General features: G+C 36.4%; 1 protein-coding gene across 3 annotated transcripts; it reads left to right on the top strand.

The window, feature by feature from the left end:
• Positions 1-3,046: 3,046 nt before the first annotated feature.
• TGDS (TDP-glucose 4,6-dehydratase) lies at positions 3,047-27,084 on the top strand. 3 transcript variants are annotated; one of them, XM_069467660.1, is made up of 12 exons: positions 3,047-3,191; positions 5,308-5,374; positions 6,406-6,474; positions 7,598-7,688; positions 15,782-15,924; positions 17,313-17,411; positions 18,374-18,433; positions 19,582-19,625; positions 20,224-20,389; positions 20,985-21,043; positions 21,687-21,784; positions 25,951-27,084. In XM_069467660.1, exons 1-12 carry the CDS (start codon positions 3,139-3,141, stop codon positions 25,989-25,991), a joined length of 990 nt encoding a protein of 329 aa, XP_069323761.1. In that variant the 5' UTR covers positions 3,047-3,138; the 3' UTR covers positions 25,992-27,084. The 3 variants fall into 3 exon arrangements, with proteins under 3 accessions (XP_069323761.1, XP_069323760.1, XP_069323762.1); XM_069467659.1 differs by lacking the exon at positions 25,951-27,084 and adding an exon at positions 22,929-23,638; XM_069467661.1 differs by lacking the exon at positions 21,687-21,784.
• The last annotated feature ends 331 nt before the right edge of the window (positions 27,085-27,415 follow it).

Raw genomic sequence — 27,415 nt, forward strand, 5'->3', positions numbered from 1 at the left:
CGCAGGCACTTGTCCGTGGGGCCTTTGAGAAACGTGGGATTCGGAAAAAACTTAAGAAACACACGACGGGGCCATTTCTGGTCAAGAGAGGAAAACTCCCTCAAAGCAAGAACCATGGGCTTACTCAGCTTTTCTAACTCTGCCTGTATAACCTACCGGACATGTCCACTTCAATGTCTCAAAATCATTTAACTTTGCATGTCCAAAGTTTAACCCATGACTTCTCTTGGCACCTCCAACCGATTTTTCCCTCCTAGGTTCCCTGTCTTCTTGAATTATAGACAGCCTCCCCACGTCCTCACAGTCAATAGATTCAACGATTCAATTACAAATGTGGGTTGGCCCCTCTTCTGGTGCTGGGGGGAAGCCGCAGGCACAATGCCATGCGGGCCATCATTTTCTTGGCCCACGGCAAGACCTGCCTCTAGTCTTTTCTTAATTCTAATTGGTCACAGTCCATCTCTACCCTAGAGCCACAGAAAGCTTTAGGACAAGCAATTTGACTACATCACTTTCCTTTGAAGGCTCTGGAAGGCTTTTAGCACACAACCCAGACTCTGTAGAATAAGGCTCTCAAGTCTCTCCAATTTCCATTTCTTAACTTCTCATCTCCATCCTTACCACTGTCAGTTGGCTGAATGCTCCAAGTTCTCACCTCTAGGCCTCTATGCTGGCAGATCCCTCTGGCTGGAATACTGCTTATTCTTACCCCTCAACCTCCACCTCACCTTCCTTTTCTTACTTTGCTCCTCTTTCCCAAGGTCCTTTAAGAAGGCTTTCTCAAACCCCCAAGTGTGTATTAAATGCCCCCGGAACAGGAATCCCTTACTTCCCTACCAGGGCACGTAGCACAGTATATCGTAAATGTCTGTTGGTTTATCTGAATCCCCCACAGCTGGTCAGAGACTGTGCCTGTCTTGATGAAAGTGGGAGCTCAAAATTATTTCATGAATAAATGTATATAAATTATTTTCATTCAACAACAAGCTTTTATAACATATAAGCAAGTTTTCACAACAGACCTCACCATTTAGAAAAAAAAAATCTTGGGAACACCTGTCATATGCCCAGCATTTTCAGTGTCTCTGGCTGACCAGGAATACACTGGAGGTATTAATATTTAGGGATTTATAAAAAATCGCACTTTTTAATATCATAAAAGTAATTCACATGACTCAAAAAAATTCAGTCAAAACTGTATGAAGTCCAGGCATGGTCGCTAATGCAATCCCAGCACTTCTCGAGGCCAACACTCAAGCCCAGACAACAGAGTCAGACCCTCTCTCAAAAAAAAAAAAAAGAAAGAAAGAAAGAAAGAAAAGAAAAGTTGTGTGAAGTAAAAATTAATGTCCCCATTACCTCCTTTCCCTGCCATATTTGATACCCAAATGTAATCTCTGTTAATAGTCTAGGGTGGATCCTCTCAGACAAGCCTTTACAAATATATGTGGTATCTGTAAACCAAGGACGGGACTAAAATTGGTCCTGAGGAAAAACTATGACACAGGTCTTGAATGCTGTTAGGTCTCTCCTTCTATCTCTCATATTCTCTTTTTGATCAACTTTGTTTCCTTTCATTGAAGGTAGGCTTTTTGACTCTTCAGTTCATTTACAAGAACATGGCCATCACCAAGTCTCAACTTTGTGGGGGCTCAGAGTTCAAAAAGAGCAATCAGACTATACTAAAACCTTAATCCATTTCCCAATCCCAAGAAGAGGTTTCAATTGGCTTAGGGAGTCAGATTCCATCCTGTGACCTGCCTGGGGTGGGTCAACTTGGAGATATCATAAAGTATGGGCACAGTCCGATCAGGAAAAAACCATAAGCATCAAATACAAGATACAGTATTTTGGTCCTTATTCCATGTTGGTCCTCATTCCATGTTGGTACATTCTTTTTAAAGGCTATATAACACTCCATTGCATTTAAAAAGAGAGACTGTATTATACACATTTAGATTGTGTCCAGTTTCATCATTATAAGCAATATATCAAGGAACAATTATCTATATTATACATCATGAAATTTGGGGGTCATACAGTATGCACACTTGAAATTTTCATATGTATTACCACGTTTCCCTTCAAAAAGGTCGTAACAGATGACACTTCCACATACATACCTGTACTGGGCATTTCCATTCTTTTTAAGCTTTGCCAAAACATTAGTGAAAAAAGAAAGATATTTCTTCATCTCTGTGACAGTGTTTACTGATTGTTTATTCTGTGCCAGCCCTGGTCCTAGGGACTTGGGATTATAGCAGAAAACAAAACTCCTGCTCCTCATGGAGCAGTGACAATGAGCAATTATATCAACGTAAATGTTGATAAGTACTATGAAAAAAAACAAAGGGTAAGATGGACAGGGCTGGGTAAAGCTTGCTATTTTAATTGGAATGGTCAAGAAGGGACTTTCTAATAGGATGACATTCAAGACGAGAACTGAAGTAAAGGTAAAAAACTAGACATACATTTGGGGAAAGGGCGTGCAGGCCCCAGTAAGTGGCGTGCCTGGAGAATTCAAGGAGGGGCAAAGAGGACCAGGAGGCTGGGGCAGAGTGAGCAAAGGCGAGAATAGTAGGTTAAGATCTAAGGGTAGTAGTATCTACAGAACATCTTTAGCAAGACTGCAAGCAGCCTGCGCTGGTCTGTAATAATATTAACAACAGCAAAAGATCATTTTGCAATTTAAACCTCCCATTTTTCACACTGCAAGAGGAGAACTCATCGATCGGAGTTCTCAGCTCAACAGGTGCATAACTTCTGGAGATGGCTGTAGTGCACGAATGAAAGAGGTACTCATCCATAACTCTGACCTGTGTGTATCTAAATAAAGTCTCATGCTGGTAACACTTGCTGGGAAAACGATCCAGACCAAACTGCTCAGCGACCCCAACTGCTCCTATCAGACCAGATTTTGGCGGAGCAGAGCTGCGCCTGCGCGGTGGCGCTGCTCGGCCCCGCCCATCCCTCCAGTGGGCGGGGCAAACCCCCTGCGGCGTCACTCTCCGGAGGCTGCCGCTGACTGCCCCCTTGACGTGTCGGGCGAGCGAGGCACGTCGCAAAAGGTCGCGGTGGGACTTCCCTACGGTCTTCGGACCTGGCACTTTACGGTGCCAGGCAGTGCCGAGCTGGGAGATGTCGGCGGGCTTTGCGAAGCGGGTCCTGGTGACCGGGGGTGCTGGTTTCATGTACGTAATGGCGCCGCTAGCCGAGCAGTGGCTCCCTGGAAACCCCAACTTATTCCCGCATGTCTGCTTGCCCTTGACAATTTGGGTCTAGCTTTGGAGGGTATGATATGGGGAGAGGTCCTAATATACAACTGGGACTATCCAACCTTCTTTCTTCCTGGCCGGCGAAGACGTGGTTCCTTTGAAACTGCGACTTCTTTAAAACGCCTGCCTCCCAAAGCAAGAGTGCTGTGGCACTGTCTTCCCTCCTGTGGCCCAAGATGCTTACCACCAGTCACTCCTTGAGTGGCACACATTACAGTAAGCCTCTCACCGAGTGTTTCCCACTCCCAGCTAAGACCACGCCCGGCCCCACGATGCAAAGGCCTAATTCATATAAGTTCCCCCAAAATGATTTTGGGATTATAATAGAGCGTTCATTTGTTAAGCAAACTTTTAAAAATCCACTGCTGGACACCTTTTCCTCTCCCACACCCACGTTAGATCAGCATGTCCTCTTTTTCTACTTACAAAGTATATTCTTAAGGCGACCACTCTCACCCTAGCCCATGTTACCGTCCTGTTTTGCCTGGGCTACTGCTGTAGCCTCGAGGTTGGTCATACTGCTTCTACTCTTGTTCCCTAAAGTCTTTTCCTCACACAGAAGTCAGTTTCTTAAGTAAATCAGGTCATGTTAATGTGTAGAATTTTATTCCAGTGGTTCCTGTCAGATTTAAGATAAAATCCAAACTCTTTCCCCTATCTAAAAGACTTAGTGCCCTACTTTTGCAACCTGATCTCTTTTCTGTACCCTCTTAAAGTTCTTGGAACACCAGCCTCGTTCCTCTTGTCTTGAGGCCTTGCACTTGCTTCCCCTTTGCTTGCGCTGATTGCACCACTCAATTCAGGTTTTTACTCAGTCATCACCCCCTTAGAGAGGCCTTACCTGGCCACTCTATCTAAAATAGTCCCTCTCCCAACTAACACACTTATCCCTACCTGAAATTATATTGCTTATTTGTGCTTACTTGTTAATTGTTTGCATCCCCACTCTAGAATGTAAACTCGATGAGGGTAGAGACAGTTGGTCACTGAGCACCTGGAAGAATGCCTGGTCCAGTTTATGAAGATCTTTAGTAATTGCTGAATGGATGAAGGCAAGAGTAGTAAACAGGAAACTCTCCTATCCTCAAGGAACTCAATGTCTAGTGGAAGAAGAGAGACATGGGGATTCTTGTTTAGTGCCCATTAGCACATTAAATCACCCCTTCTAGTCTGACAGTCAGTTGGCAGAGAGTACCGAGTGGCAAGGTTTAATTTAATGAGAGGAGCATGGGCATGAAAGGGTGGTACTTGAGAGTGCTGGTGCAGGAAGGGTGCAGCCTAGAAAATGCTGTGAAAGGATTGCCAAGTATAAACACTGAGTTCGTAATTTGGTCTAAGGCTGCCCTTACTCCTCTTACTCCTGGGACCTCAGCATTTTAAGTATATGTGATAAAATCCAGTAGATCTTCTCACTGAGGTGTGCCTCTGGTTCCCTTTCAGAGTCCTCTGAAGCCCAGGAGACACCATGGCTACCCAACTCAGAATGGTTTCCGCTGTTCTTAGCCTGGGAAACCTGGCTTCAGTCTAGGACCCTCCTGAGGATTCTGGTTTACACCACAAAATTCTTGTACCAATAAATAGCAGTTGCAGAAGTTAATATAAACATAGATAACTATGCTTATACTAATTTAATTTTTACATAATTGTATCTGTCATTTCTGAAAAGGCACATTGTAGTTTCAGTACAATTGCACTGCCTAGCACCCAATATATTTATCATCCTGCTGTACTGTCACACTCAAAGCATGCATGAGCAGCATCATTTTAAACTAATTTGATTTCTTTATACCCAGAACCAGTAACTCCTTGCTTCTATGTAGTCTTAAAGGGAGTATAAGATGCTGTTTATAGATACTATTGAGACGTTTGGTGAAAAGTGTGTGTGTGTGTTTTCATTGTAGCTATATTGTTTCTGTTATTTTGGAAAAATTTAAAGTTATCTTTGAATATTCTCCTAATACTCAGATTAGGAAAACATTAAAGAATTTAGAGAGGTTAAAGTTTTCCACTAAGATATACTTTTTTCTTATAGTGCATCCCATGTGATTGTTTCTTTAGTAGAAGATTATCCAAACTATATGATCGTTAATCTAGATAAGGTGAGTTTTATAAAAATGAGCTTCATGCACTGAAATTACACTTCAATTTAATTACATTTTTAAAAAGTATTAGAAACCTGTTACATTCTTATTTTAGCTTTTTATTTAGTCATCTTAGCAATTTAGGGGTCTGTATAGTCATGTGCTTATGCTGTATTTAATCTTATATAAAGTCTTTTAAAACTTCCATTTATTATGCTAGTCCATAAAGTAAAGGTTTTAAGTGCAATACTTTCACCAAAAGAAAACCTTTACCCTTTGTAAATCTGATATTTAGTGTAATGTGATTATTAGTCATTTTGATTTTAGGATACTATATTTGATTATTTAATCATTTGATTTTATAACTGTCACTTCTTAGAAAATTACATATTTTTTTAATTCAAATGCAATTAAATTAATTTAATTGTAGAATATTGCAGTAATAATTGGAGTCTCCCTGAAGAATCTGAAAGCCATGTTTGGTAATCACTAGATTTTTGACTTTAAACAGAAGATGAAAATGGTTACCTTAATTTCATAAAACATAATAGTGAAAATGTACAGACAAAGAATAACCCTTATGCATATGAAGTTTTGCCTGCCTTACTATTATGGACAGGGATTCTTCTCCCGTCTGTACACTGATTAACCAAGAATTAACTGAGGAGCAAGCATAATTAATTATAGTATGCATAACACAGATGTAATTATTTTCAGTCACTAATTCCTTTTCTGTAAGGAGTGGTAAACTATTCTGGCTGCCAGTGGCTGGAAGAAAATTTGGGCAGGAACATTTTTTAAAGTAGAAGTTTATAAAAATGTTTTTGGAGTTTTTTTTCCTTTGAAAAGGTAATAAAATTACTTGCTTGTTTTTTACTTCTAAGATGTCAGAAACTTAAAATTTATAAAAACACAGAATAAACATACTTTAAGAGGACATGTACAATAGTCATTAACATCTATAGTCTTTAAAATAAATTGGTATTTTATAGGAAAAACTAATGTTATCACTTTTTGTGTTGCCCCTCACCATACTCTCTTCATTTAAGCTGGATTACTGTGCAAGCTTGAAGAATCTGGAAACTATTTCTAACAAACAAAACTACAAATTTATACAGGTATGGAAGTTTTCTTATAATTATTATACTGTGCCTCTTTAGAGATTATAATATCTTTCTATTTTACTAACTTGTGTAATATGGGCTTGGAAGGCACACTTATTAAAGATCTTTTAAAAGATGAGGTAGTTAATTTCCAGAAGTACTATGTGTTCTAGAGAATACTACTTTCAATTGACACCATATATTAATAAAAAGTTACTGTGATTTTTGGTACCTTGGCAACTCTATGAGTAGCTAACTAAATTTACGTGGTTTGTAATTTTAGGTCCTTAGGTTCTTTAATAAGGCCTTCCTGGATTTGAAGTAATTGGTGTGTTACTGTGTAAGGTCAGCCAAAAGCCCATCAAGAAGCTCATAGGATGGTCTTCCCCCGTGAAGGCTGACTGACTCTGGAAGTCTGATTCTTACTAATCACTCTTAGACAAGCCCAAAGTATAAACCACAGGGTCAGTTCATTAATTTCAAAGGGAAATGTTACTCCAAATGAAACTTTATCTTATAATTTATATATGTTTTTTAAGGAGGTGATTCTGTAACTGTCTTTTTAACCACAAAACTTAATGAATATACTAAGCAACCATTTCATAATTCTGTTCTTCTACGTGAAAGTGTTTTCTTCATTATAGAAGAATTGTTGAGAGTATGTATTTTAGAAGAATTAAATGTACAGATAAGCATCAAAATTACCATAATTTTATTTAGTTGTGGTAAAATAATGTTTTCAAAAATGTCATTCCAATTGTTATACTTACTTTAAATATATTTCGATAACGGTTATCTCAAAGGTTTTTTTAAATGCTAAAAAAATTTTCCTATTAATGCAATGACCTTAGGTTGGCAAGAATGTTATGGAAAAACTATTACAGTACTCACTAGTAGTTGATACTCAATAAAATATTGTTTATACTTATTTGAAAAAATACTGTGAGTTTAATATCTAATATCTTAATGTGCTATAGAAGTATATCATTACTATACCTACTTGACCACTTGGTTGAGTTTTCTAGGTACTCTCTATTAAATCAGGTAGTGGGAAGCAGGGGATGTTATAGTAAAAATGGCTATTATGAATGATAGTGTCAGTGAAACTTAGCTTTTTCATGTTTGCTTTTTCATACAGGGTGACATATGTGATTCTCACTTTGTGAAACTGCTTTTTGAAACAGAGAAAATAGATATAGTACTACATTTTGCTGCACAAACACATGTAGGTAAGCATTGTTTTATGTTATAGTTATGATTGGCAATTTTTTTCCCTCTGGCTAACTAGCCTAAATCCAAAGTCCAATAATGGGTTGAATAAGTAGGTACAGTACTTAATAATACTTAGAAAGAGGATATATCATGCTGTACCAGAAAAAGAAGCCCATGGTCACTACTTCATCAATATACTTGGTCCTTTTTAGATCACTTTTTTTTTTTTTTTTTTGCTAATCTTCTCTGTATCGTTCCAATTTTTAGTATATGTGCTGCCGAAGCGAGCACTAGATCACTTTTATTAGTGTAGGTTGAAGTACAACCTATCTTAAAATTTTGAGTGTAACCAAATTGAGGATAGTAATTATTTCTGAAATGGAGGAATGGGAAGATGGGTCTTCAACTGTATTTTTAATGTTTTTCTTATTGAGTGGTGGGTACACAGATGAACATTATATTATCTATGCCATTTTGTGCATTGGAGATATTTTCTAATTATTTGTCTAACATTTTTATTGTGAAATATAACATATATTCAAAAGAATTTAGAAGTACAGTTAATAAATAATGGTAATGTGAGCACCCATGTAGCCATTACCTAAACGAAAGACAGAATGTTGCTAAATCCTCTTTAGTAGTAAGGACTAGTATTGCCTAATGCCTGGTTTAAAGTTATAATTTCTTTTGCTTTTCTCTTTGGTTTTGTGGTCTATGTATTTATCACTAAACAATATAGGTTAGTTTTGGCTGCTTCTAAATTTTATAAAAATGTGTACGTAAAACTGCATCTTGGCCGGGCGTGGTGGCTCATGCCTGTAATCCTAGCACTCTGGGAGGCCGAGGCGGGTGGATCATTTGGGCTCAGGAGTTCGAGACCAGCCTGAGCAAGAATGAGACCCCATCTCTACTAAAAATAGAAAGAAATTATATGGACAACTAAAAATACATATAGAAAAATTAGCTGGGCATGGTGGCGCATGCCTGTAGTCCCAGCTACTTGAGAGGCTGAGGCAGGAGGATCACTCAAGCTCAGGAGTTTGAGGTTGCCGTGAGCTAGGCTGACACCATAGCACTCTACCCGGGCAACAGAGTGAGATCCTGTTTCAAAAAAAACTGCATCTTGCTTTTTCAAAATTCATGTAGATTTATCCATGTAGTTGGGTGTGAATATAGTTTTATTTTTGTGTTGTACATATTTCAATCTAAGAATGCACTACAATTTCCTTATATATTTTACTCTTGATGGCCATTTGGGTTGTTTACACTTTGGGGCAATTTTGAACACTACTACCATGAACATTCTTACACATGTATCATGGTACACATAACTACACATCACTCTTAGATATATGATTAGGATCATAAGATCTGCATACTTCAACATCGAGATAATGTTAAACTGTTTTCCAAAGTAATTGTACCAATTTTCACTCCTTCAGGAGTGTGTGACTTCCCATTGCCCCAGATCTCACCAAAGCTTAGTTTTGTCAGACTTTTCCCTTTTTGCTAATCTCAGCACTGCGTAGTGATCTTTCATTATGTTTTTAATTTGTATTTTCCCGGATTACTAATAAGATTGAATACTCTTTATGTGTTTTTTGGTAATTTGGACTTCTTTTCTGAAATGCTGTTGAAATCTTTTGCCTATTTTTTAATTGGATTGCTTACTTTTTTCTCATTGACAGAGAAGGTTCAAGGAGAAAAAATGAGAAGTTTTTTATATTCTCTGGACTCTGGAGAATATATACATCACATACGTTATCATTATGTATATTATAACTGTCTTCTCCCACTCTGTAGCTTATCTTCTTACTTCTTTGATAGTGTGTTTTGATGAACAGATCAGTTTTTAATTTTAGTATAGTTGAATTTATGTGTCTTGTCCTTTATGGTTAATGCTTTTTTAGGTCTTAAGAAATTCTCTTCTACCTTAAGGTCGTGAAGATATATTTTCCTATCTTATCTTCCAAAAGCTTTATAATTTTCCCTTTTATATTTAGATTTGTAATCCATCTGAAATTAATTTGTATATACAGTATGAGGTAGGGGGCCAATTTCATTTCAGTGTTCCTACACCGTTTATTGGAAAGTTCACCAGTTTCTAATTCTCTGTCATGTATCAAGTATTCTTATATATGTGTCTCTTTCTCTACTTTGATTTGTCTGTTTTTCTTTACCTGTGCTGACTGTGAATATTGACAAATACAGTGAGTTCGTATCTGGTAGAACTCACATTTAGTTAATAATAAAGTGGTTGTGCACTCCTACCAGCAGTTTATGAGATGCTTGACAGCACTTGCTGTTGTCAATTTTGGTGTTTTATTTTTCCGTTACTACTCATGAGTTTAAAAACCTTTGCTTTTGTTTATTGGACTGTCCTCCCGCTTTCTTATTGGTGTATCCTCTTTGGAAATTTTCGTTTTAGCCTCTTGACCATTTTCTATTTGGTTGTCAGTTTTTTCTTGCAGATTTTTATAAATCCTTTATATATTCTGGATTCGAGCCTTTTGCAACCACCTTTTTTCAGTCTGTGAGTTGCCTTTTTTTACCCTTTCGTAATGGTGTCTTGTGATCAATAAAGGTTCTAAATCTCAATGTAATTCAACTTATCTTTACCTTTTCCTTTAGGGTTAATGTTCTTTCTGCCCTGTGTAAGAACTCTTTTCCTACCTCTAAGGTCATGGAGATATTCTCTTACATTCTTTTCTTAAAAGTTATTGTTTTTCCTTTTACACTTAGATTTCTTCACCATATTGATATAAGTTTAGCTGAAAATCATCTATTGAAAAGATTTGACCTTTCCCCATTGCCACTTTTGTCATAGGTCAAGTGTCCTATATGTATGGTTCTATTTATGGGCTCTACTTTGTTCCATTGGTCTTTGTCCTTATGTCATTACCCTACTGTCTTAATTACTGTAGCTTCATAAAACTTCTTTTTTTTTTTTTTTTTCCGTTTTTTTTGGAGACAGAGTCTCTGTTGCCCCAAGCCCCAACTAGAGTGCAGTAGTGTCATCATAGCTCACTGCAACCTCAAACTCCTGGGATCAAGGGATCCTCCTGCTTCAGCCTCCCGAGTAGCTGGGACTAAGGCATGTGCCACTAATTTTTCTATTTCTTTTAGTAGAGATGGGGTCTTGCTCTTGCTCAGGCTGATCTTGAACTCCTGAGCTCAAGCAATCCTCTTGCCTGGGCCTCCCAGAGTGCTGGGATTACAGGCATGAGCCACCTCTCCCAGCCTATAAAAATTCTTGATACTAACAAAGCAAACCCTTCCACTTCATTGTTGCTCCAGAAAATTATCTTTGACATTGATCTTTTCCTAGTGTATGTTTATTTTCTATATAATGAATTTCTGCTCTTACCTTTATTATTTCATTATTTCTACTTTGTTTAGGTTTGTTTTCTATTTTTTTAACTTTTTGTGATATATTTAGCTTATAAATTTTCAGCTTTTCTCTGATGTGTACATTTTAAGCTACAAATTCACTTCTAAATACTACTTTGAATCTCACAAGTTTTCATGTGTGTTTTTTCATTATCTTTTATTTTTAAGAATTTGATTTCTTCTTTAATCTCTGGGTTACTTAGATGTGTATATCTTAATTTCCAAACATGTATGAGTTTTCTTGTTATCATTTTGTTATTGATTTCTATCTTAATTGTATGTGGTTAGATAACATCCTATATGATTTCAGTCCTTTGTGCTACAACTTGCTTTTTGGGTCAGTGTATGGTCAATTTCAGTAAAATTCCATGTGTATATTGAAAAGAATGTTAATCTGCAAACATTGGGTTCACTGTTCTTTACATATCCATTGGGTTAAGTTGGTTAGTCATATTCTTTAAGTCTTCTGTATATTTCTGGTGAATTGAACCATTTATCCTTAAAGTGATCTTTCTTTCTTGATGATATGTACTACTGTGAAGTCCATTTTGTTTGACATTAATATAGCTGCGTTGCTTTAGCTAGTATTTTCATGCTATGTCTTTTTCCATCTTTTTATTTCCAACCTTTCTCTAGCTTTATGGTTTAGCTGCATGTCTTCTAATAACATGTCTATGGATTTTGTTTTTTTTAATCCATCCTGACCATCTTTGGTATTTATCCTCAGCATTTAGTTTGATATATTTGAATTTAATTCTACCATCTTGTTGTATGTTTTCTATTTTTCTCACCTGTTCTGTTTCCTTGCTTACTTTTTTTAAAAAAAATTTTATGTTCTTCTTTCCTTTTTTAAAATTTTTATAACTCTTGCTTGCTTTTTTAAGGACCTGACTGAAGAATTTTTCTTATTCTTTTCTTCTCCCTATATTAGTTTGGAATTTAGATATTCTGTTTGTATTCTTGGAGTAGTTATGCTAGAAATTACACATGTGTAATTAGCTTATCAAAGTGTAAACTTTATCAAAACCTTTGCCCTCCTCCCAGACAATACACTTTAACTCCATTTATCTGGTCACAACTCTGATTTTTATCTAGAATTTTAAGTCTATCTTGTTTTATTTTGTTTTATTCAATCCCACTAGACATTGTTATTATGACTTTATATTGTCAATATTTATGTAAATTAGGGGTTTGATATTTTAATTATGTTATTTATTTTTCATTTATACATGGAATATTTACATAAAGCAAGTTTTTCTTATAAATTATTAGGTTACCTTGAGATTTAGTTGATATAGAAAAGCCAGGCTAAGTGCTTGGTTCTTTTTATTTACTAGATTTTAGTATAATTAGTTGGTTTCTTAACATCCTCCTCCTTCCTTTTTTTTTTTTTTTTTTAGTATCATTATGAGTTCATAGATTTTAACACATTTGATTTTTTTTTTTGTCTAATCAACTGCAGTAATTTTTCTTATTTATATTCAAAGTGACCCACCATTGGCCATCGAGAGCCTCTTCTAGCTGTTGCTTGAGTCCTTTTTAACTTAACCTTAGTAGTCTTTGATAGCTGTCTTACTCTGTAGTGTGGCAGGATATCCCAGGCTTATCTTCCGTGTTTCTTCCCAAGATCTGACATCAGCTCTTTCTCCAAGGAGCCCTTACTCCTTTTAATGGGAAATGGTATTTAGAGACCACAATCTGGGCACCAAGAGTGTTCATTGCTACTGATTGGACATTTTTTCTAGGCTTTTTCATTAGACAGCACTAGGGAATATTTATTTATTTGTCTGTTTACTTAAGATTAAATATATCATGAGTTCATACTGAGATGTCCAATTCAAATTTAGAGTTTTTATTTAACCTCATCAATCTTACATTTTTATCTTCTTTTCCTTACCCTGAACACCTCAGTTCTCAACAGTACCATCATAATTACTCATTTACTTGATCCCCCAACACAACAGTATAAGAATAGCAATACCAACATTATCTCTAACAATATGATAACTGAAAATCTTTCTAAGAATTGCAGGGATATTTTGTTCTTTAACAGTTTCCCATTGGAAACTATTGTAACTATGGCCAGATTATTTTCTTTAAAAGTAACTTGAAATGATTCTTCTGTATTGTTATGTAACCAAGTAAATACATAGTTAGATTCATTTGTCTCATTTTGCTTTTGAATTTTAGGAATTGCTTTGCTTTTTTTTTTTTTTTTTTTTTTTTTCCCTCTGCTTTTTTTTTTTTCTTTTTAAGACAGAGTCTTGCTCTTTTGCCCAGGCTGGAGTGCAGTGGCGGGATCGTAGTTCACTACAGCCTCATACTCCTGGGTTCAAGTGATCCTCTTGCCTCAGCCTCCCCAGTAGCTGGGACTTAAAGTGCCGGCTAATTTTTCTATTTTTTTTAGAGACAAGATCTCAGTATGGGCCGGGCGCGGTGGCTCACGCCTGTAATCCTAGCACTCTGGGAGGCCGAGGCGGGTGGATCACTCAAGGCCAGGAGTTCGAGACCAGCCTGAGCAAGAGCGAGACCCCGTCTCTACTAAAAATAGAAAAAAAAATTATATGGACAACTAAAAATATATATATAGAAAAAAAATTAGCCGGGCATAGTGGCGCATGCCTGTAGTCCCAGCTACTCGGGAGGCTGAGGCAGGAGGATCGCTTGAGCCCAGGAGTTTGAGGTTGCTGTGAGCTAGGCTGACGCCACGGCACTCACTCTAGCCTGGGCAACAAAGTGAGACTCTGTCTCAAAAAAAAAACAAAAAAAAAACAAAAAAAAAAAAGATCTCAGTATGTTGTTGAAGCCAAGGAATTGCTTTTTTTAAATTTAATTTTGTTTTTTATTTGTGTAAAATATGTACATGGCTCCAAAGTCAAATCTAGCAAACAAAGTATATTTAGAAAAGTCTAGTTTTGGTCCCTGTCCTTTCCACTGTGTTCTCCTCTTTTCTCTATAGATAATTTTATGTGCTTTATTTTTACTATTTCTCCTTCCTTTTAAAAATACACACTCACACACACACACACACACACACATATATATATATATACTGCTCTTCTTAGAAAAATGGTGGCAATACACTTTTCTCCATCTTTCTTCTTTTTATGTAATAATATGGGAGATCACCTGTAATAGAATATAGAGACATTCTTACATTCCTTTCTATTTTCATAGTACTTCATTGTGTAAATGTACCATAGTTGGGTTTATTTTCTACTTTTTGCTATTTTAAATAGTGCTGCAGTAAATGGCTTTGTGCATGTATCATTTTGTGTGCTTGCCAGTTGATGCTGGGGAGAGATTCCTAGAAGTTGGGTTGCTGGTGCATTAGTCTGCTAGAGGTGCCATAACAAAATACTACAAACTAGGTGGCTTAAAAAATAGAAATATATTTCTCACAGTTCTCGAGGATAGAAGTTCAAGATCAAGGTGTCAGCAGGGTTGATTTCTTCTCAGGCCTTTTCTCCTTGGCTTGTAGACAGCCACCTCCTTGCTGTGTCATCACATGGTCTTTTCTCTGTGTGTGTACACCCCTGGTTTCTCTTTCTGTGTCTAAATTTCCTCTTATAAGGACACCAAATATACTGGATTGAGGACCACCCTAAAGGCCTCCTTTTAACTTCATCAACCCATTTAAGGGCCCTGTCTCCAAATATAGTTATGTTCTGAGGTACTGGGGTGGGGGATAGGCTTCAATATGAATTTTGAGTGAACACAATTCAGCCCATAATTCTGGGTTAGAAGGTAAATGCATATTAATTTAGCTAGATATTGCCGAATTTCCTTTTCTAGGTGTTATAAACATTTTGTGTTCTCAGTCCCAGTGTACGAAGTGTGTTTTTCCTCATAGCCTCACCAACAAAATGTATTGTCAAAATTTTGAATTTTTGCCAATCTGTAAGAGGTAATATCTCTGAGTTTTTAATTTGAGTTTTCCTTATTATAAGTGAGGTTGAGCATAATAGGCTTAAGGACCCATTTGTATTTCTTTGTTTAAACTATTTATTTATGTTCTCTACCCATTTTACTATAGAGTTGTTCTTATTTATATTTTATAAGTTCTTTATAGACTGATGATATTAATCCTTTTTCTCTGATAAGTTCAAATATTTTTCCCAGTTTGTCATTTGTCTTTTACTTTGCTTTTAGTTTAGTTTTTTTTGTTAACCATGCAAGAATTTTTATATAGTCACATTTGTCTGTCTCTTCCCTTAATTGTTTCTGGATTGTGAGTCATAATTAGAAAGGTTCCCCCTATTCCCTGGTTATAGAGATTCAATTCTTTTAAAATGAATTTATTTTTAAATAATTTATCCAGCTTTTATTGCTTTCAGCAATAACAAGTTGATCTGAAAAGCCAAGTTCTCCAATAGCAGAAACTAGAAGTTTAAAACTTTTTTTAAATTAAGAACATTTTAAATTTAGATGTGTCATTTCTTATTTACTTCTTTTTAGAATAAAAAAGTGTTTCCTACAAATCTAGTACTGATAGTGTTCTGGGTTCTAGGAATTTACATGTACTGTATAATTTAGGTCTAAAGAAATCACGAATACCAATGTTGCATGTATGTTATTTCTATAACTGTTGCAGTTGTGGTGAATTAAGAGAAGAAAATAACTCCTTAAACCTGAATTCATCATTTTGGCATTTGTTTTGTCCCTGGGTGGTATTGTTTTAGCTTTTTACTGGTTTTTTTTTTTTTTTTTTTTTTTTTAGATCTTTCATTCGTACGTGCCTTTGAGTTTACCTATGTTAATGTTTATGGCACTCATGTTTTGGTAAGTGCTGCTCATGAAGCCAGAGTGGAGAAATTTATTTACGTCAGCACAGATGAAGTGTATGGAGGCAGTCTTGATAAGGTGAGTTTAGAACATGTACATTTCATCTACTTACCATGTACCACAGTTCTCCAAAATGTTATTCCATTATCTCTTCTGTTCAAATAAAATAATGCCACCCCAAATGGGGAACAACTACAGATTTATTTGTAATTTTACAAGAGACTAGCAGATTTCACCTTTTTATCCCAGTCTTATGAACATGATGAATGTCATTCCCCCAGACCACAGCTAAGTTAGTTAGATGGCAGCGTACGATCTGCTCACCTTTCTCTTTCAGTCAGGAAGACACATTGGAACGTCAAGGAGTCAGTGTGAAATTATTGTAAAAACTGGAATCTAGTCTTTATTCTTTTTTAAATCTTTCCTAAATATACTTTTTATGCAAAAAAGATGACTCCATTGCCCAGTCGATATTTTTATAGCCATTATTTGCAGTGACCTCATTTTGTTTTTGGTTTTAGTTTTTGGTGTTTTTTTTTTTTTTTTTTTTTAGACACGGTCTTGTTCTGTCTCCCCAGCTACCGAGTGGGGTGGCATCATCATAGCTTACTGCAACCTCAAACTCCTGGGCTCAAGCAATCCTCCTGCCTCAGTCTCCTGAGTAGCTGGGACTACAGGCGTGCATCACCACGCCTAGCTAATTTTTCTGTTCTTTTGTAGAGACAGGGTCTCGATCTTGCTCAGGCTGGTCTGGAACTCCTGGCCTCAGGCAATCCTCAGCCTGCCTCAGCCTCCTAAAATGCTAGGATTACAGGTGTGAGCCACCTTGCTCGGCCTCATTTTGTTTTATTTATTTTACTTTTTAGTAATTTTTTTTATTTTACCAAGACATACACTCAGTAAAAAAGATCAAACAGTTCAAAAAGACTTACAATGAGAAAAAGCAGACCTGACCACCTCTCCCTGATTCCCCGTCCTGCTTCTGAGAAGCAACCATTTTCAAATCTCTTGGCAATTTTTATCAGGTAATCTTCTTGCACCTTTGCCATCCTGCATCAGATCTGATGCAGTAGCCAGAATGATTTTTAAAATAGAAGTCTGATCATGACTCAGCTCAAAAAGCCCGTCACTATTTTTATAGTGGCTTTTAAGGTTCGTCATGATTGGGCTGCCTTCTAGCTCTCTGACCGCATCTCCCACTTCTCTTCTCTCATACCAGTCTTCTTGAAGTTCCTTTGGACATACTTCTGTCTCAGGGCCTTTGTTCATGTTGTTCTCTGCCTGCCTCATGGGATCATAATGAGCATTAAAGAAGTTACTACATGTCCTTGGAAAAATGCCAGGCACGTAGGGTTCAAGAAATGTTTTTTTTAATTGACATTCCCAGTTTGTAATATGTTTTCTGGTTTTTATACTTAGAAAGTATGCATAATACTTATTTTCTAAATATATATTTTAAAAATTAGGAATTTGATGAATCTTCACCCAAACAACCTACAAATCCTTATGCATCATCTAAAGCAGCCGCTGAATGTTTTGTACAGTCTTATTGGGAACGATACAAGGTAAGAACTGATTTCAGAAACTCTTGAAACATTTTCCTTCAGACTTAGGTGTTAAACTCCAAGTCAGCTTTAGCAACACTTCATTTTTAGAGTAGAAGACATAGATTGAGAAAAGTTGTATGTTGAGGAATTTTTAAAACTGGTTTCCTATATTGTGTGGACAAAGTAGGACCTACCTCTTCCTATTCAGTTCATCATTAAAGGAATAATTTGAATATATATTTTTTCCTATTTCAGTAATAGGTAGAGTGTCACAGCTATAGTGAAAGCCCTGTTGGAATCCTATGAGTGAAGGAAGACAGAGGGAGGACAGATTCCTTTTCCTGCCGTGTGCTTCTCTCTGCACGATTCAGCTGTCTTGGCTCCTCCTGAATGGGAAGTAGACTTGCCCCTGGTGACCCTGAAAGTGTCAGTGCGGGAGCCTTACCCAACATGAGTCATCAGCTCGAATTCCTTGCATCTGGCTCCCCAGTGACCTTTGTGCATTATTAGGGTCTGGGTCAGAAAGGCAAGCCAGGGAATTCCTCCTGGTTCTCTCGCCTTTTGTGTTCTAATGGCATTGGTCCTTTTCCCTTTCATGGTAGTTCTCTTTATTTGTAAGGCTTGGTATGATGGAGAGCACCAACTTCAAGTTTAACATCTAAAAATACTTAAGAGTCCTAGAGGTGGTCTCAGTGTTTTGCTGTCAGGCTTACAAAGCTGCCTCCATCTCGAATCATCTTCCCTTGACCCAGTGAAAATAATGTTCCTCTTCTTCCTTTTGGAACCTCTGCCTTTATCTGAATCTCATCCTCTCCTGTCTTTTTAGGAACTTTATATTAGAAAAAATATCTTCGCTCTGTCCTTAAGGTGTGTGAAATTATTTAGGCAAAGATGCCCATATTTTTGAACTCTATTTATCTTTAAAGTAATCATCATTATTAGACTTTTCCAAAAACCTTAATGTTGAATATTCTTTTAAGTTTCCAGTTGTTATCACAAGAAGCAGTAATGTTTATGGACCACATCAGTATCCAGAAAAGGTAAACTGTACTTCTGAATTCATAATGTTTTTTAATGATTGTAACTTCTCATTATTTAAAATAATTTCTCTTTAGTTGTAAAATAATTTACTTTGTAATTATGTATAATTATGTATGCTGTATAGACTACATGCAAATGCAAATCTGACTTCAAGTTTAAAGACTTGAGTTTAGTCTCAACGTGACACTCACCAGCTGGCATGACCTTAGGCCCTTTGGGCACAGTCTTTAAATTGGGAGATGATGATAATACTTAGAAATGATTCTGAAAGATCCAGTGAGATGATATATGTGAAAATGCCTCATACTTTTTAGAGCTTTAAAGCACTGTAAAATACTTCCACCACTACTGTCACGCTGCATTTAAGACTCCCAGTTTCCAGTCAGACCAAAATGCCAGGATATACAGAAAGCTTAAGCTAGTTAGATAGTGTTGCAGGAATCTTGTGTACATAAACTGTCTTACTGTTAGCTGGTTAACTGTAGCCCCACTCATCTTTATTGCTGTAAGCCTGGATGTCTTCCAGAAAGTAATATAAGTAGCAAATAAAGAAATGTAGTTAAGAGGCTGAAAATGTCTGTATGTTTGGTTCTGTATCGTTAAGCCCAATTTTACATGACTGTTGGCTGCTCTGCCTAAGTTTGTAGACTGGGTTTTATCACTGCCCAGCTGGTTGCATTGATCTATTTGTCCAGAAGAAAGGGACAAGTCTGGACAATGATCTGCAGGTATGAATAGCTACTTTAAGTTTTTGAATCTAAGAGAACTGGAATTTACTTTTTATAAATTTCACAAGCACTTGTTGAGTAGGTGCTGTATATAAAACAATAAGTAAGATAAGATTTCTGCCCGTATGAAATCAACACAAAGGTGAGCTTTGTGATTGGTGAGAGCAACTGTTCGATGAAGACTTCCTCTGAATTTTTCTTCAGGTAACTGGTCTTTATGAAATAGCAAACTATCTTAGAGTGCTTTTGCTTATCAAATATTATAATAGGGTTTTTTCGTGAACTCCTAATGAGAAGAATTAGAAGTTATCCATATGTGTATTTCTTGATAATAATAATCTTTTAATCTTATCACAAGTTAAAAGTCACATTAATGAGTGAATTTCCAGAGTCTGAAATGATATTTAAATTTTTTTTAGGTTATTCCAAAGTTTATTTCCTTACTACAACATAACAGGAAATGGTATGTATTATTCACCCTTGTGCCCATATGCTATTCTAGTATGTTAGAGTATTTGGTAACACTCTTGAGAATCATAAAGTCTTAAGGTTATAGTCGATAGAATTGAATGCCCCTCCAAATTTAAGAATCCCTTCTAAAGTATAATAGTTTTAAAAATAATGATAATGTGTAATTCATTTCTGTAATTTACTTACTAAGATAATTTCAATTCTTAAATGATCTATCATAGAACTTTGAGTTATAGCATTAAAATTTGACGTCTATCTTTATATTATTTGACTTTCTCAAAGGATTTATTTAATTCACAGAACTATAGATATTTCTTCAAAATGAACTTATGGTATAAAATTGAATAAATATTTTACAGTGGTCACTTTTATGTTTGCCATTTTCCTATTGTACTCTCAGGAGGTTTGCAGATTAAGAACTACAGAAAATATTTAGAAAAGTTATGAGAATTTGTGTTTTCAGTAAAAGATTTCTAGGATCCCTGTGGGAATTGGAGCCTCTGGAGTTGTATCCAGTCATTACCTTACCCTGGTTTACGAGAGCTTATTTTTTTTTTATACTTTAATTCTGTTTTATTTAATCTGGTTAGCTGCATTCATGGATCAGGGCTTCAAACAAGAAATTTCCTTTATGCTACTGATGTAGTAGAAGCATTTCTCACTGTCCTCAAAAAGGGGAAACCAGGTGAAATTTATAACATTGGAACCAATTTTGAAATGTCAGTTGTCCAGCTCGCCAAAGAACTAATACAACTGGTATGTATGCATTGTAAAAGGATGGTATTTTCAAAATTGTCTATCACTAATTTAGTCAAAATCAACAGTTTACAGTTTACGCCGTTTAACAGAAAATAAGTAGAAAATGAAATGAATATATGTCTTAATTTAATTTGTATAAGTCATTTTAGTAACAGCCTTTCAGGAGAAAATAAGTCATTAAATGTACATGTCCTAATTGTAAAACATACCTCAGTTTTAGAAATATAAAATTGTGTGTGCTAGAATCAAGAAACAATGATATATAAAATAATTATAGTTATGAGTATACATATGTATTAGGGAACATCAGTTATAAATCTTAGGATTTAGTAGAAAGAGCAACTGAGTAGTAACCAGAATCCAAGAAAATTTATTTTCTCCTATAGTTTATACAATGTGTATTCTTTCTGAGCTTCAGATGGAATTTAGGTTATAAAGTATAGAAAGTGTTATTAAAATGATGTTCATTTTAGCTGTCTCCTCTGCTTTGAGGTGGTTGTTTTTCTTGTCTTTTTAATCAGCTATTAAATACCATTGTTATTCTCTGATCTCATTTTATAATTTTGCTCAAAAGCCTTCTCCATTTTGACAGATCAAAGAGACCAATTCAGAGTCTGAAATGGAAAATTGGGTTGATTATGTTAATGATAGGTGAGTAATAAAACATTGGGGAAAGGTTGTGAAATCTTAGGTACTCATAAAATTTTAAAATATATAGCCAACTGTAAAATAGTTTATCTCTTTTGAGTTTTCTGGTAAAATATTTTTTTTCTTGATTATAAATATCATAGAGATTAAGTGTAGCACTAGTACCCACTAGCTATGTGACTTGAAAGTTACTGACCCTTTCCAACTCTGAGGTTTCCTCCAGTGTGAAATAGGAATAATAATATCTTGCTTATAAAGGTATTTTAAGGTTTAATTATAATGTATATGAAGTATCTGACCCAGGGCCCGGCATATAAGGATCCTAAAAGTTTATGTGTATTTGTTCATTCATTAAACATTTATTCCATTTTTTCTGTGTGCCAGGCATGGCACTCACTTGCACAGATTGTGGCTGAAATAAGAAAAGGATAAGCCACAGAGAGGGTTAGGTATCAGGGATTATGGATGATATTTTTAAGTTTATACTTTATTTTACAAATTTTTTGCAAAAAACCTATTGGGAATTTTTTTTTTTTAAAGAAAAAACTTGAATTATGATAAAGATGCATGGACACACATTATATCTGTTAATATGTAAATTTATAAATATACATAATGTCATTTTAAATCTGTTTTGCTTTCTAAGACCTACCAATGACATGAGATACCCAATGAAGTCAGAAAAAATACATGGCTTAGGATGGAGACCTAAAGTGCCTTGGAAAGAAGGAATAAAGAAAACAAGTATGTTATGAATTGATCATTTGGGGGACGACTCAGAAAAATTTAAAGGAAAAGTAATTTATCTTTAGAACACTGTACAAATTCACCAGAATGTGACAATGAATCATTTGCACTTTTCAAATTGTTACATTTAGTGTATTTCTAGCAATAGTCCTATGTTTTCTAAACATCTTGAATTTCATAGGACTAACTTCTAATCAGTCTTCCTGTATCACATTAGCATTAATCAAATACCTATTTTATTGGTTCTGAAGTGTATATTTTTTCACTTTCTTCACACTTCGGAAAGATAGATGTGTTGATAATCATCAGTATCTTATAATTATTGCAACTTTCTTTTTTCTTAGTGGTACGTAAAATAATGGTCCATCTTAAGATCAGTGGCATTTGATTAAATATTGATAGTTGTAGTTTTTGAATGTCTTGAGTCTTTTTTATGTTGAAACAAATAGCAAACAAATTCAGTATGTGCAGAAAAATCTATTAAGTGGATATAAAGTCTGTATATATATGTTAAAGCTCTGGAAATGGACCCATGAGAAAAGATCTTACCCAAATGTAGAAAAAAGTCTTGTTTCCGAGCTTGAAATACAAAATACTTGTGTTGAATATTAAAAAGAAAAATCACAAATAATTTAAACCTATCCGGTTTCTTTTAACTAAAAAAGCTTTTACTGATAGCATATATAGCTACATGAGATAATTTCACATTAATAGAAGGAAGCTCATATCATCTCACTGCCTCTGATGCGGTATTACCTTATTTACATTAACAAATACTGCATTGCACTTTTTTCTATAAAGTAACTTTAAAACCAGTGCAAATGACTTATTCCCCCCACCCTGAATTCCTTAAAATCAGAATGTCCTCAATATTTATACCAGTAAGTTTAGTATTGAAGGACTTTTGAAGTTAAAAAGAAAAAAATGATTGTCAATTCTTAAGTTTTTCAGGTGATGAAATGTCTTCTGATTAGCTTTGTCGTTAAGTTCAAAATCAAATTGTTTACATTATTAGGCAGCTTTTATCTGCTGATTAGCTGATGATCTAGACTTTTTTTAACCTAACAGGAACTCAGTAAATGTCGGTTAACTGATACATAGTTTTTCATTTTTTATTTTTGTCTTTGTTTTTTCCTATCAGTTGAATGGTACAGAGAGAATTTTCACAACTGGAAGAATGCAGAAAAGGCATTAGAACCCTTTCCAGTGCAACCACCATTTACCTAGTCAGGACAGTTTTCAATGAAAGAAGGAAATTATCCTACCTCTACAAGTGATATGAAATCAAGTGACCAAATGAAGTATCCTCTTTTCATGGGGAATTCGATTCATGACTTTTGTATAAAATTCAAGTGCAAAATGCCTCAATCTTTGGAATACATTCAGTATTGGCACAGGATTCAAATATCAAAATTCTGTCAGAAACCCTTTGTCGTGGAAATTAGGAAACAGTAGGCCTAGAAAAACTCTCCCCAGGAGTGGGCTAGGAAGGAGAAATCCCCTGGTTCTGAGAACAAGGGCTGGCAGTGGCACTGGGCAGATGGCACCTTCGTTGGCTTTGAACTCAGTCAGCCTCCCAGCCTTTCCCAATGCCTAGAAAGTCTCTGAAGTTTTCATTTTTAGGCAATATAGGATGAGTCTTATGCCTTAATTCTTTTTTTTAAGGTCTGATGTGCTATAATTGCTTTAAAAATGGGACAAAATAGAAGCATATCTAGCACTTTTTAACTTTTGATAATTTTGTAAAATTAAGTTCAATGCTTTTTAAAAGCAGGATGTATCAGGTTTTTATATTTTCAAAATAATTTGTTGACCTACATGTAACCCCTCTCAGAGAAATAGTTTTATCATGTATTTACTGTTTAAAATGATTTTATTTATAAAATTGTCAATATCTTAAAGTATTTAATGTAGAATGTGGCTTTTTTTTTTTTAGTAATAAATGCTTTTATTTTGCTGTAGAAAAATTTAAAAACACTTAATTATGTATTTTTAATCCCTCTTTGCCCTAAAGGCTTTAAGATGCCTTGAAAAAATATAATAACTGATCGAATATTGCGTTGAGAAAGGGAAAGGAAGCTGGATGCCTCTCTATTAACAATGCACATTTTAATATGGAGGCTTCATAACCCTGCATTAAAAGTCTTAATACACTTTTTAAATACACTTAATTCCAGCCTCCCATGTTATCTAGGAGTCCCCAAGTCCATACTGCTTCTCTTCAATTTTTCTAGGTCCCAAATCCATACCTCTTCTCTGAAGTTTCTCCAGATAATTCCACCTGTCTAGAGGGAAAGAGGGAAAGCAAGTGTGTCAGTTCAGTCTTGCAGGAAGCAGGTGCTGAGACAAAGTAATGGCTATAAGGATGAAAAAGGAAGGAAGCAAAATTGGGCAGGATAGTGGTGCTGGCTAAGGCTCTGCAGGCAGAAAGGCAAACCCATGTGAACAAATTGTCTATTTTGAGACTCAGGTTGCTGGCCCTTTTAGGATGGAAAGGGCCTAGTGGAGTCCGCTTGCCACCAAGTAACCGGTAGATTTCCTTGAAGAATAGTGCCATATTGGAGGCTCAGTATTTGTCTCTATTGCCAGCAGGTTGGATATTGACAGGTTGCACTAGCTAGATTGGCCCTGGTAAGTGAGAATCTATGTTGTGGGCTCCAAGAATGGGTTTCATCTCTACAGTTATGCCTATTCCATTCAGGTGCCCATCATGGTACTTCTGGGGTGGCTGATGAAGGCTGGCTACAGTTAACCGACCAAGTCATTTTGTCTACTGGATGGTTCAGTGCTCTTGGGTAGTGGTTGCTTTCTCGTGGACGTTAACATGGGATACACAGATCTTCTCCCCACCCTCCCCCGTGTGCCCATCCACACGCCTCCAACCCTGACTTGTCTGTGCTCCTCTAGTCTTTTTCCTCCCAAGTCCCAAAGTAGCTAACCAGGCTGTTTGCCACTGCCCATGACTTAATATATATTCTCCCTATGTGTCATTTCTACACATAGTACATGACTGGGTACACAGCTCAAAGCTCTGTCTTCTGAAAGATTTTCCCTTTCCATGTTCTTTATAAGGCACCGCTGCCTGGCTTTAATGCAGCCACCATCCAGTCTTGGCGGCTCTCACATAAGAAGCCAACCCATCTATAAACTAAAGTGAGCTTTTCCCTCCCCCTTCAGTTATTTGTGTGGGACCCTCTTTTTGGTCACAGGTATGAGCTGAGAGGGGGACACCGGCATAACTAAGGTGGTGACTTGGGATTCTGGCCTACTGCTCCTGCAACTTAGCTGTACCCTCTGATTCTGCCCAGGCTTGATCCAAGATGTAGCGTTTCATCTCATAATGGTCTGCTGCTGGGCTCACCTGACTTTGAATGGGTGGGCACATTACTTTGCTAGGGCTGCCATGATAAAATATCACAGACTGGGTGGCCTCAGCAGAAATTTATTTTCTCACAGTTCTGGAGGCTAAAAGTCTAAAGTCAGAATCTGAGCCCTCTCTCCTTGGCTTACAGATTGCCAGCTTCTCCCTCTGTCCTCACACGGTCTTCCTTCTGGGCACACATGTCTGTGTCTGAATTTCCTCTTTTGGGGACACCATAAAAATTAGGGCCTACTTTAGAGATCTCATTTTAACTTAACCTCTTTAAAAACCTTATTTTCTAAATATAGTCACACTTTGACATACTAGGGGTTAGGACTCCCTCCCAGGAATTTGGACGGTACACAGTTTACCCTTAATAATGTGTCCAAATGAACTCAGCACACATGAGCAGTTTTGAATGCATGGTCACTTGGTATCCCATGGTCAAGTATTCTGACTCTGTCAGGGCACAGTGACCCACCAGGAGCTGTTTTCCAAAGGCATATAGTTCTCCACTGCGGTTGGAGTGGTGTTTGCCTGGAATCCCTGGGACCTGCATGGTGGTTCTCCCACTGGGACTCACCATAAAATTCACTCATTTCTACCTCTGATAATACCAACACTGTAGGGTCCACCAGGTCATATGGCCCAAGTGGCAGGGATGCTTGCACCCATGCTTGGACCTGCTGCAGAGCTCTTTCCTGCTCCAGACCCCCCTCACAGCTGGCAGCCTTTTGTATCACTCCGTATATCAGCTGGTGCCGTATCCTTAAGTGTGAAATATGTTGCTTTCACATTTCAGGCCTACCAGGCACTGTGCTTCCTTTGTGGAAGGGGATATAAAATATAGCTATTTGACTTTTACTTGGAGTTTGGAAGACGTTGATTCCAGCCATCGTGGATGACTTTGAGGGGTTTGAGACTTCAGTGGAGGAAGTAATTACAGATGGGGTGGAAATTGCCAGAGACCTAGAATTAGAAGAGGAGCCTGAAGATGTGACTGAATTGCTGCAATCTCATGGTAAAACTTGAATGGATGAGAAATTGCTTCTTGTGGATGAGGAAAGAAAGTGGTTTCTTGAGATGGAATCTATTTTTGGTGAAGATGCTGTGGCCATTGTTGAAATGACTACAAAGGATCTAGAATATTACATAAACTTAGTTGATAAAGCAGCAGCAAGCTTTGAGAGGATTGACTCCAATTTTGAAAGAAGTTCTACTGTGGGTAAAATGTTATCAAACAACATGGCATGCTACAGAGAAATCTTTCATGAAAGGAAGAGTTGATGTGACAAATTTTGTTGTCTTATTTTAAGAAATTGCCATGGCCACCCCAACCTTCAGCAGTCACCACCCTGATCAGTCAGCAGCCATCAACACTCTGAGGCAAGACCCTCTGGCAAAAAAAAAGGTTATGACTTGCTGAAGGCTCAGATCATCGTTAACATTTTTTAGCAATAAAATATTTTTTAATTAAGGTATATACACTGGGTTTTTTTAGACATAATGCTCTTAAACACTTAATAGACTACAGTGTAGTATAAACATAACTTTTTTATGCACTGGGAAACCAAACTATTTGTGTGACACACGTTACTGTGAGGTTCACTTTATTGCGGTGGTTTGGAGCCAAACCACAGCATCTCCAAGGTGTGCCTATACTGGAAAGTCCTCTAATTAAATGTCTAATAACAGTTCTGTGCCTTGCTTAGGCTCTCATCTATTGACTTGGAATGAAAACATTGCTGTCTTATTGAAGATAGTTTTGAGAATTAACTATAGGGGTGGGAGAGAAGGGAAAGCACATTGCTGGGTTTGAGTGGTGAATAAAAATTACAGAGGTGGCAAATATTAAATAAAACAGGCCAAATGAGCCCTTGAGAAACATCTGTTTCTATTTCCAGAAAATTTTAAAACTTTTATTTGTGGCTTTGGAATTCTGCCCTTCACTTTTTTTTTTTTAATTGAATAAACTTTGGTGAAAATATAAAGCAATTTTTCTTTGCTCAGAAAAAAAAACTCCAAAGGAAAATGTTGATTTTAGCTATTTGGATATTACATGCATGTCAAAGGAAAATTCCAAGTGTGTTAATACTTAGAAAATGCACATTTCTCTTAAATTTATTTGCTGCTGTGCAGAATTTCCTTTTGTCCTTGTAACGTTCTAAATAAGCATGCTACCCATCTGACCTACTCTGCAAATATTTCAGCAGTCATTATAAAAGAATAGTGTACCACACAGCTAAAATTAAATCAGTTTAAAATTC

Source organism: Eulemur rufifrons, chromosome 4 (genome assembly GCF_041146395.1).
Source record: "Eulemur rufifrons isolate Redbay chromosome 4, OSU_ERuf_1, whole genome shotgun sequence".
NCBI classification, from domain to species: domain Eukaryota; kingdom Metazoa; phylum Chordata; class Mammalia; order Primates; family Lemuridae; genus Eulemur; species Eulemur rufifrons.